This window comes from Bubalus bubalis, chromosome 4 (genome assembly GCF_019923935.1).
Source record: "Bubalus bubalis isolate 160015118507 breed Murrah chromosome 4, NDDB_SH_1, whole genome shotgun sequence".
NCBI classification, from domain to species: Eukaryota; Metazoa; Chordata; class Mammalia; order Artiodactyla; family Bovidae; genus Bubalus; species Bubalus bubalis.
The window spans coordinates 63,077,218-63,088,619 of NC_059160.1; the positions used below are offsets into that span (position 1 = coordinate 63,077,218).

The 11,402-nt window shown below is 42.9% G+C and overlaps 1 protein-coding gene across 1 annotated transcript; it reads left to right on the forward strand.

Moving 5' to 3' along the window:
• The first annotated feature begins 5,014 nt into the window (after positions 1-5,014).
• RPS26 (ribosomal protein S26) lies at positions 5,015-7,358 on the forward strand. Its single transcript, XM_006075053.3, has 4 exons — positions 5,015-5,179; positions 5,445-5,622; positions 6,422-6,552; positions 7,250-7,358. The coding sequence occupies exons 1-4, from the start codon at positions 5,177-5,179 to the stop codon at positions 7,283-7,285; spliced, it is 348 nt and encodes a 115-aa protein (XP_006075115.1). The 5' UTR covers positions 5,015-5,176; the 3' UTR covers positions 7,286-7,358.
• The last annotated feature ends 4,044 nt before the right edge of the window (positions 7,359-11,402 follow it).

Consider the following 11,402-nt stretch of genomic DNA (forward strand, 5'->3'; position numbering starts at 1 on the left):
TCTGACACTGTTTCCACTGTTTCCCCATCCATTTCCCATGAAGTGATGGGACCAGATGCCATGATCTTAGCTTTCTGAATGTTGAGCTTTAAGCCAACTTTTTCACTCTCCTCTTTCACTTTCATCAAGAGGGTTTTTAGTTCCTCTTCACTTTCTGCCATAAGGGTGGTGTCATCTGCATATCTGAGGTTATTGATATTTCTTCTGGCAATCTTGATTTCAGCTTATGCTTCCTCCAGCCCAGCGTTTCTCATGATGTACTCTGCATATAAGTTAACTAAGCAGGGTGACGATATACTGCCTTGATGTACTCCTTTTCCTATTTGTTCTTAAATATTAACTATTTTCTGTCCCCATCACTGAAGTTTTTATCAGTCCTATCTACCTTATTACCATTCCATACAATATTGTCTGCTTTGTGTTTTCCATGAGACTATGTTGAAGTGAAAACTGGAGACACTTCCATCTAGAGTCTATCATTTTCTATATCCCATTGAAACTAGCAAATTGAAACTAGAAAAGACCACAAACATAATTGTTTTGAAGCCAAAACAAAAGTTAAGAAATAAATTTTAACTCCAATTACATGGGTTACAAATTAGCAGAAACCATAATGGGTTGTTAGATGGACAGTGAATCTGGTGTGTTTAGACTCCTGAATGACTCACAAATGAAGGGTCCATCTCCATCTGTACTATCTTGGATCTGAATGCTGGGAGGTCACATTGATACCAAAGTTTCTTCAATTTTGGAGACAACTGTGTGGTTAGTTCTAGAAGGTCTTGTAGGTCTTCAAAGAACCATTCAACTTCAGCTTCTTCAGCATTACTGGTGGAGGCATAGAATTGGATTACTGTAATATTGAATGGTTTGCCTTGGAAATGAACAGAGATAATTCTGTCATTTTTGAGATTGCATCCAAGTAAGGCATTTTGGACTCCTGTTGACTATGATGGCTACTCCATTTCTTCTAAGATATTCTTGTCCACAGTAGTAGATATAATGGTCGTCTAAGTTAAATTCACCCATTCCAGTCCATTTTAGTTTGCTGATTCCTAAAATGTCGATGTTCAATCTTGCCATCTCCTGTTTGACCACTTTCAATTTGCCTTGATTCATGGACCTAACATTCCAGGTTCCTATGCAATATTGCTCTTTATAGAGTCAGACTTTACTTCCATCACCAGTCACATCCACAACTGGTTGTTGTTTTGCTTTGGCTCCATCTCTTCATTCTTTCTGGAGTTATTTCTCCACTGATCTCCAGTAGCATATTGGGCACTTACCAACCTAGGGAGTTCATCTTTCAGTGTCCTATCTTTTTGTCTTCTCATACTGTTCACAGGGTTCTCAAGGCAAGAATACTGAAGTGGTTTGCCATTCCCTTCTCCAGTGGACCACGTTTTGTCAGACCTACAAGACCTTCTAGAACCAATACCTAAAAAGATGTCCTTTTCATTATAGGGGACTGGAATACAAAAGTAGGAAGTCAAGAAATACCTGGAGTAACAGGCAAATCTGGCCTTGGAGTAGAGAATGAAGCAGGCCAAAGGCTAATAGAGTTTTGCCAAGAGAACGCACTGGTGACAGCAAACACCCTCTTTCAACAACACAAGAGAAGACTCTACACATTAGACATCAAGAGATGGTCAATACCAAAATCAGATTGATTATATTATTTGCAGCCAAAGATGGAAAAGCTCTATACAGTCAGCAAAAACAAGGGCTGACTGTAGCTCAGATCATGAACTCCTTATTGCCAAATTCAGATTGAAATTGAAGAAAGTAGGGAAAACCACTAGACCATTCAGGTATGACCTAAATCAAATCCCTTACAATTATACAGCAGAAGTGAGAAATAGATTCAGGGGATTAGATCTGATAGACAGAGTGCCTGAAGAACTATGGACAGAAGTTCGTGACATTGTACCCCAAGAAAAAAAATGCAAAAAGGCAAAATGGCTGTCTGAGGAGGCCTTACAAATAGCTGTGAAAAGAAGAGACACGAAAAGCAAAGGCGAAAGGAAAGATATATCCATTTGAATGCAGAGTTCCAAAGAATAGCAAGGAGAGATAAGAAAGCCTTCCTCAGTGATCAATGCAAAGAAATAGAAGAAAACAATAGAATGGGAAAGACTAGAGATCTCATCAAGAAAATTAGAAATACCAAGGGAACATTTCATGCAAAGATGGGCTCGATAAAGAACAGAAATGGTATGGACCTAACAGAAGCAGAAGATATTAAGAAGAGGTGGCAAGAACACACAGAAGAACTATACAAAAAAGATCTTCATGACCCAGATAATGACGATGGTGTGATCACTCACCTAGAGCCAGACATCCTGGAATGCGAAGTCAAGTGGCCCTTAGGAAGCATCACTATGAACAAAGCTAGTGGAAGTGATGGAATTTCAGTTGAGCTATTTCAAATGTGAAAGTGCTGCACTCAATAGGTCAGCAAATTTGGAAAACTCAGCAGTGGCCGCAGGACCAGAAAAGGTCAGTTTTCATTCCAATCCCAAAGAAAGGCAATGCCAAAGAATGTTCAAACTACCACACAATTACACTAATCTCACAAGCTAGCAAAGTAATGCTCAAAATTCTCCAATCAAGACTTCAACAGTACATGAACCGAGAACTTCCAGATGTTCAAGCTGGATTTAGAAAAGGCAGAGGAACCGGATATCAAATTGCTAACATCCGCTGCTGGATCATCAAAAAAGCAAGAGTGCCAGAAAAACATCTACTTCTGCTTTATTGACTATGCCAAAGCCTTTGACTGTGTGGATCACCACATACTGTGGAAAATTCTTAAAGAGCTGAGAATACCACACCACCTGACCTGCCTCCTGAGAAATCTGTATGCAGGTCAGGAAGCAACAGTTAGAACTGGACATGGAACAGACTGGTTCCAAATTGGGAAAGGAGTACAGCAAGGCTATATATTGTCACCCTGCTTATTTAGCTTATATACAGAGTATATCATGTGAAATTCTGGGCTGGATGAAGCGCAAGCTGGAATCAAGATTGCCAGGAGAAATATAATAACCTCAGATATGCAGATGACACCACCCTTATGACAGAAAGTGAAGAAAAACTAAAGAGTCTCCTGATGAAAGTGAAAGAGGAGAGTGAAAAAGTTGGCTTAAAACTCAACATTCAGAAAACTAAGATCATGGCATCTGGTCCCATCACTTCATGGCAAATAGATGGGGATACAGTGGAAACAGTGACAGACTTTATTTTTTTGGGCTCCAAAATCACTGCAGATGGTGATTGCAGCCATGAAATTAAAAGATGCTTGCCCCTTGGAAGAAAAGCTATGACCTACCTAGACAGCATATTAAAAAGCAGAGACATTACTTTGCCAACAAAGGTCCATCTAGTCAAAGCTATGGTTTTTCCAGTAGTCATGTACAGATGTGAGAGTTGAACTATAAAGAAAGCTGAGGACCGAAGAATTGATGCTTTTGAACTGTGGTGTTGGAGAAGACTCTTGAGAGTCCCTTGGACTGCAAGGAGATCTGACCAGTCCATCCTAAAGGAAATCAGTCCTGAATATTCATTGGAAGGACTGATGTTGAAGCTGAAACTCCAATACTTTGGCCACCTGATGAAGAACTGACTCATTGGAAAACACCTGCATGCTGGGAAAGATTGAGGGCAGGAGGAGAAGGGGACAACAGAGGATGCGATGGTTGGATGGCATCACCGACTCAATGGACATGAGTTTGAGTAAACTCTGGGAGTTGATGATGGACAGGGAGGCCTCGCATGCTTCAGTCCATGGGGTCACAAAGAATCAGACATGACTGAGCGACTGAACTGAACTGTGTGGTTGGCTACCCATGTATAGCCACTCTTGTTAGAGAACTTGGAAAAGACAAAGTATTTTCAGAAGGGGGTCAGATTCATCAGAGAGTGGTGCAATCACCTTGGTGTGGATTGATCAACATTTATTAAAAGTATTTTCTTTTAATATTTTCTTTTAAGCATAACAGTGCACCTTATGTTGTAAGGGCATGGTTTCATGAAGTTTGTATTTCACTTCTGTGTGTGTGTATTTGTATATATACTGAGTACCAATGTAAAATATATTTCTACTCACATTCAGAGTCAAATCGTCTTAAGTCACTAGTCCAGGCTATTTCTGCATCCATTTGTTTGTTAGGTAAGAGGCAGCATAGTATAGTGAAGCCAGAACACCTCTTATTAGCACGATGTGACTTTGGCCAATTTCAATTTCAACCTGTCTACATGGTTCTTCAATCTGTAAATTAAGGATAGTAACATAACCTACTTTATAGGTTATAGGCTTGTTGAGGTTTAAATGAGTTAATATTTACACAATGGTTACTACAGCACCTAGCATTGTGCTAGCAGGTTCCAGAAATTTTTTTAAAGTGAGAAACAGCCCTAGCATCAACGCATCAGTAAGTTTTCCTCCATATTCATTGGTCGGTGGTTGTTCAATTGCTCAGTTGTGTCCCCATGTACTGACTCTTTGTGACCCCATGTACTGCACCACGCCAGGCTTCCCTGTCCTTCACTATCTCCCAGAGTTCGTTCAGACTCATGTCCCTTGAGTGGATGTTGTACTGGAAGGAGGAATTAAAATGTTTTATTCCCCTCCCACCACGCCCCACCTTGGGTTTCTCAATCCTGCACCAACTGGAACGTCAGAGAAACAGCGTCTCCCAGTGGTGTGGTGCAGACTTCGGTCTAAGTGCTTGGAGCCCATGGCCTGCCAACCTCACACTACAACTCCCACCATGCATCTCTTCCCCTCCGGCCGCTTAATAGGTATTGTAACTTGCGTTCTGCGTGGGGCAACTTCCGCGCCTAGCATCGCAAAAACGGATAGTTATAGTGGCCAGAATTACGTCCGGAGCAGGGCGTCGCAAGGGTTGCTGGGAAACATATAACTCTAATTTTCTTCCGCCAGTTGATTAAATAGTCCCATAGTCACCTTGCGCAACGGAAAATAAACTCGAGGAGCACCTTCCTACCCTAGATTTAAGTAGGAACACTGAATAATAAAGAAAATTTGAGTAAAGTGGATTCCTATTTTGGCGTGCGGCCTGGAGACATCTAGGGGACGCGAGCGGAGGGATCTCACTCTATATAAGAGAGCCGGCCCCGTAGCCGGATCCTCTCTCGCCTCGGCGTTTCCAAGATGGTGAGTGCTAACGCGTGGGGAATATAGTACGGGGCCGGGTGGAGACTGAGAGGAGCCGATTCTGAGATTGCGGGGAGGGTTGAAAGCCTGGACAGCGGTGGAAGAAAGGAAAGAGGGTATGTTTCTTCCCGGCTTGGAGGGATCTGCGGAGGGACTGGAGATCTGAGTCGCGCTTTTTTGGGGGTGGCTGGCAAGGAATGTGGCCCGATGGGGGCTAAGGCCGGGTAAGTTGCTTCTTCTTAATGGAATCTTCATCCTGACACAGACCAAGAAAAGAAGGAACAACGGTCGTGCCAAAAAGGGCCGCGGCCATGTGCAGCCTATTCGCTGCACCAACTGTGCCCGATGTGTGCCCAAGGATAAGGCCATTAAGAAGTTCGTCATACGGAACATCGTAGAGGCCGCAGCCGTCAGGGACATTTCTGAAGCGAGTGTTTTCGATGGTGAGTCCGCAGCTCGAAATGTGCGAGTATCGTGATATCTAAAACCACCTCCCGCCGCCACCCCATCCGTGGACTCTGTTCTTTGGAGCATCCCCAGCACTTTTCTTGCACTGTTACGGTTGTTGTCGGTAGAGGAGAATGGTTTTGCTGCGTTGTGTGCCGTTTTGAGCCCTGTCTGGACAGAGAGAGTTTTTTTTGTGGTCTTGCACAGTCTTTGAGTCTTACTTTGTAACTGCCTCTGTAGGGGATGAGATTCTGGAAGGACTTTCAGTGCTTATCCTGTATCAAAACTTGGGGAGCACTGGCTGTAAACGTGGTAAATGTAAAAAAATGTTCTGAATTGGTGGCAGACATTTGAGTTGGCAAACTTGTGGAAAGGAGTTTTTTTAAGACTGGAAGGAGTCTAGTTGGGTTGACAAGGGTGATTTTTAGAGCGATATGGTGTCTTCTTGTCATTTTCTTTTTTTAAGACTTGTTAGATTTCTTAGGTAATTGGGAATGGGGACAGAAGTAGGCATTAGGGCTGGTGCAATTACTGAAGGAACTGCATTCCATCCTATTGCATCTGGTGTGGATTTAGTCCCTATGGTGACAGGATGGGCTGGTAGGGGATCATTTATTTGTGAACTCTGTGCCTGTGTTTAGGTATAAACCAAACAGTTGGCTTTGGGAGTGAAGTCTTGTAGGTATGCCTGACTTCTAAGTGAGTTTATTTTTGAGGGTTAGAAGGAACAAGGAAGAACAGGGCAAGGTGGGTACTGTATCTAATATCACAGCTCTAATTATTTTTGTTTCTTAGCTTATGTACTTCCCAAGCTGTATGTGAAACTACATTACTGCGTGAGTTGTGCCATTCACAGCAAGGTAGTCAGGAATCGCTCTCGGGAAGCCCGTAAGGACCGAACACCTCCACCCCGATTTAGACCTGCGGTGAGTACCTTAAAAGAGATATGGAAATCAGAGGGGTGGTTCAGTTTAGTCACTCAGTCGTGTCTGACTCTTTGCGACTCCATGGACTGCAGCGAGACTTCTCCAATACCACATTTGAAAAGCATGTAGAAAGTCCTTTTGTGAGTTTTTTCTGGCAGTCAAAAGTCAGAGATTATCTTCTAATAGACAGCTACACCAATTCTTAGCCTTCAGGCTCTTGAATCCTTGGAGATAGGATTGTACTTTGCACATTAATCCATTTTTAAACCCATGGGAGAGCCAAGGATAGGCTATGCCTACCTATAAACATCTCAGGAGACATCCCACAGCAGTTACATGGTCTGGATTTACTACTTGAATCTCGTTTTATTGAGCAAAACCAGATCTGGGATTTAGTATCTGGGTCATGAAGATCTGTTTTGTTGGGGTAATAGAGGAAAGATAAATGAGGACAAGGAAAATCAAATTAAGATCTCTGCCTATGGGTGGGGTCAACTAAGTCTGGTAAGACCCACACCTGAAACATTTGCTTTCAAGTTAGTCTGTTTCAGATTGAGTAGTGTCGTCTCCTTCCACATCTATCCATGCCTTTATGGACCAAAGAATACACTGTTAGTGATGGGAAGGTAGTGGTCGGGTTTTTTGAGAGGGGACGCTTTCATGGATGGTTTTTTAATTCTTTCACTTTGTCTTTCAGGGTGCTGCCCCACGTCCTCCACCAAAGCCCATGTAAGGATCCAAGTCCTTAAAGACTGAAGAAATATTGGTTTCTCTGAAAAGACAATAAAATGGAAATTATACTTTTATGTTGCATGTTGAATATATGTTGTCAGATGAAGTGGGGGTTGTGTACATTTGGTCTCCCCAGTTTGCATAGCTTAGGGATGGGGGCAAGGAATTAGGGCATCTGTGTTTGATTAATTCAGCTTGGCAAACGGCTTAAGTTGGTGTCTTAAAAATGGGGAGGAAACTAGCAGAGTGAGGAGTGCATCAGGAAGTCATTTAGACTAAGGTGTGCATTCCTCTTTTGGCAACATGAAGACTTTAATAAAAGTCCACAACTTGAATAGCATAAGGGGATCTGTATTCAGGTCCTTAACCTCAGGTCAAGTTTACCTGCCTACCTTGATCTGCTGCTAAGCTAATCACCCAGCCTTCATCTTTCTGTGGTACGTTGCTCTGTGAGGTGACAATGCCCTGAATGGCAGGCATTTGTAGAAATTTGTGGAAGGCCCATAAGAGGGGAGTTTGTGCAAAAAGTCTGGGAAAAGGCTGTAGTCTGTGTGACAATGGCTCATTTGTTTCAGAATTCAGAAATTAGAGGGTTCCCAGCTAGCAATACACAGTTGACCCTTTAACAACATGGGTTTAACCTCAGGGGGCGGGGGTGGTTTTGTTTTCAGTAAATACATACTACACCATCCACAGTCGTTGAATCCTCAAGTGTGAAAGTACAGACAGATACAAAAGGCTAACTCTAAAATTATACAGATTTTTGAAGAGATGGTGCTTTGTTCAAGGGTCAAATGTACATGTATATTTGAAAAAATTATATGTAAATGTGTGCTAAGGACTTTGCTGGTTAGGTTATATGATTTTTTTACCTTAAGCTAAACTAGTAGCTTGGAAGTTTTGATTAAAGTACACATTGTTCTGGGAAACAAGTTTTCACAAAGGTTTGTATTCAAAGGATATGACAGCAAAGAAGGGGTGGATTGTTTTGGAGCATAATGGTGGTCCTATTAATGGGAGAACCTTTAACTAAAGAAACCCAGTTGGAAATTGTTGATCTGTCTTGCTTATGGTCTGCATACTTATGCATGTGCTGAAACAGCTGTGGCAAGTCCTGGATTTGTTAGAACACTGTAGGTGTGGGTTTCCATCCTTTCGGGAGACTCCCCCCAATATCTGTGCTCCTTCATTCCTCTACATTTATGACCCCATTAACACCAATGATAAAACATTGGATAGAAGAAAGTCCTGTTCATGGTGAAAACAAATGGTAAACCTGGTGGTCCCAAATCCCAGTTTGCTCAATAAAACCAGGTTCAAGTAGTAAATCTGGACCATATAATTGCTGTGAGATATCTCTTGAAATGTTTATAGGTAGGCACAGCCTATCCTTGGCTCTCCCATGGGTTTAAAAATGGATTAATGTGCAAAGTACAATCCTATCTCCAAGGATTCAAGAGCCTGAAGGCTAAGAATTGGTGTAGCTGTCTACTAGAAGATAATCTCTGACTTTTGACTGCCAGAAAAAAACTCACAGAAGGACTCCACATGCTTCAGGCTTTAAAATAGCCCCACCCCACCTCCCAGTCTACCACCAGTTGCGAAGTTGTGTCTAATGGGCAATCAGGATATCTAATGTTCCACCTGTTAAAAGTTTAAGCCCTATATAGACATCCATAATTTGTCTTAGGAAAGACTGCCACTTAAATCAGAAGTGGCCCACAAGTCATTTTCAAATGTTTGCACTGTAAGATCAGTGGTCTGTTCTTAAGCTCTTGTGGGCTGATAATTTTAGTGAAGTGAAGTGAGCTCGCTCAGTCGAGTCCGACTCTTGGCGACCCCATGGACTGTAGCCCATCAGGCTCTGCCATCCATGGGATTCTCCAGGCAAGAGTACTGGAGTGGGTTGCCATTTCCTTCAGGGGAACTTCCCGACCCAGGGATCGAACCCGGGTCTCCCGCATTGCAGGCAGGCACTTTACCCTCTGAGCCAGTTAGTCACAAAAAAAGATGATACAGATCTTTAAGCCCTTACCTCTTACCCCTCACCCCCAGCTTGTTTTAATGGACTATTAGAAGCGGGAGAATTGCAGTCTCACCGCCTCACCTCTAACATTTCTGGTGAAGAGTATTCAAGCCAGGTAGAAGCTTCAGGGCTCTTCAGTCATTGGTCCAATGTCCACCTGTGAGGTTACTGGATTTCAAGTCAATTCCCTGTGGTAACCAGGTTTCATTGAGGTCCTGGACCATCCTTTCCTTCAACCTCAATTCCTGGCTTTTCATATTTGTTTGCCTATCTCTCCATAACTTAGCATGTATGGGTACTTTGAGTCCAAGTTCTCTATTAAAACAAGCATCTGACTGTCTCGTGATCAGTGGCTAAGACTGCTCCCAATGCAGGGGGCCTGGGTTCAATCCCTGGTCAGGGAACTAGATTCCACATGCGGCTGCTAAGAGTTTGAAAGTTGCAACTAAAACGATCCTGTGTGTGTAGTTAAGACCTGGCACAGCTAAATAAATACACAAAATGCTAGTTGATTTAAGAGAGCTGACTTCTAAATGTAAATCTCACCTCATACTTGGAACTATGCGACCTTAGGTAAGTTCAGTTCAGTTGCTCAGTCGTGTCTGACTCTGACCCCATGAACTGCAGCACTCCAGGCCTCCCTGTCCATCACCAACTCCGGAGTCTACCCAAACCTATGTCCATCAAGTCGGTGATGTCATCCAGCCATCTCATCCTTTCCCACCCCTTCTCCTGCCCCCAATCCTTCCCAGCATTAGGGTCTTTTCCAATGAGTCAACTCTTCGCATGAGGTGGCCAAAGTATTGGAGTTTCAGCTTCAATATCAGTCCTTCCAATGAACACCCAGGACTGATCTCCTTTAGGATGGACTGGGGATCTTGCAATCCAAGGGACTCTCGAGTCTTCTCCAACACCACAGTGGGTGAGTTACCTAACCTCTGTCTTCAATTTTCTAATCTTTAGGAAAGTCATTCCTATATCAGTATTTTGATGTGGCTTAAGTGATACAAAACGATCTTTTGTTCAAGAAATATTGAAAACCTACTATGTGCCAACATTTCTAAGTGCTAAAGACATAAGTGGTGACCAAGACCCTGGTCTCAGAGCATTACATTTTATTTGGGGAGGAGTGTGAGAGGGTGGTTAGGCCTGAGGAAGGGCTACAGTTTTATAAAAGATGGTCTAGTAAGATTGATAGAAAACAATTAGGAAAATGTGAAAGAGAAGCCATTTACATAAATGGAGAAATAGCTCTCCAACAGAGATAATAACTACAAATGCCCTGAGGCAAGAGTATCCCTTGGTTCAGTTCAGTCACTCAGCCGTGTCTGACCTTTGCAACCCCATGGAATGCAGGGCACCAGGCTTCCCTGTCCATCACCAACTCCTGGAGCTTGCTCAAACTCATGTCCATCGAGTCGGTGATGCAGGCTAACCATCTCATCCTCTGTCGTAATTTTCTCCCACCTTCATTTCCCAGCATCAGGGTCTTTTCCAATGAGTCAGCTCTTCGCATCAGGTGGCCAAAGTATTAGAACTTCAGCTTCAGCATCAGTCCTTCCAATGAATATTCAGGACTGATTTCCTTTAGGATTGACAGGTTTGATCTTGCAGTCCAAGGGACACTCAAGAGTTCTCTCCAACACCACAGTTCAAAAGCATCAGTTCTTCAGCGCTCAGTTTTCTTTATGGTCCAACTCTCACATCCATACATGACTACTGGAAAAACCATAGCTTTGACTAGATGGACCTTTATTAGCACCTGGCATGTCACAAAAAGCAAAGCAGTCAGTGGCTGAATTCCAGTGGCCTGGGGGAAAGTGGTTCAGGTCTAAAATCCTTTATTTGAAATCCTTGGAAACTTACGTGCTTTGGAATTACTTTTTGATTTTAGAACGGTAATACAGACCATATACTATTTAATAGATAACATTCTCAAAGTGACATGAAAGTGTTAGTCGCTCAGTCGTGTCCAACTCTGCAACCCCATGGACTGTAGCCCCCAGGCTCCTCCGTCCATGGGATTTTCCAGGCAAGAGTACTGGAGTGGGGTGCCAAACTAGCTACAACTAAATTTTTAATTAACTGCTTA

Excerpts from the sequence above, each read along its gene's own strand:
- RPS26 (XM_006075053.3), top strand. Across the intron at positions 5,623-6,421 it reads TGAAGCGAGTGTTTTCGATG|CTTATGTACTTCCCAAGCTG; the intron begins GTGAGTCCGCAG and ends TTTGTTTCTTAG. Across the intron at positions 6,553-7,249 it reads CACCCCGATTTAGACCTGCG|GGTGCTGCCCCACGTCCTCC; the intron begins GTGAGTACCTTA and ends TTTGTCTTTCAG.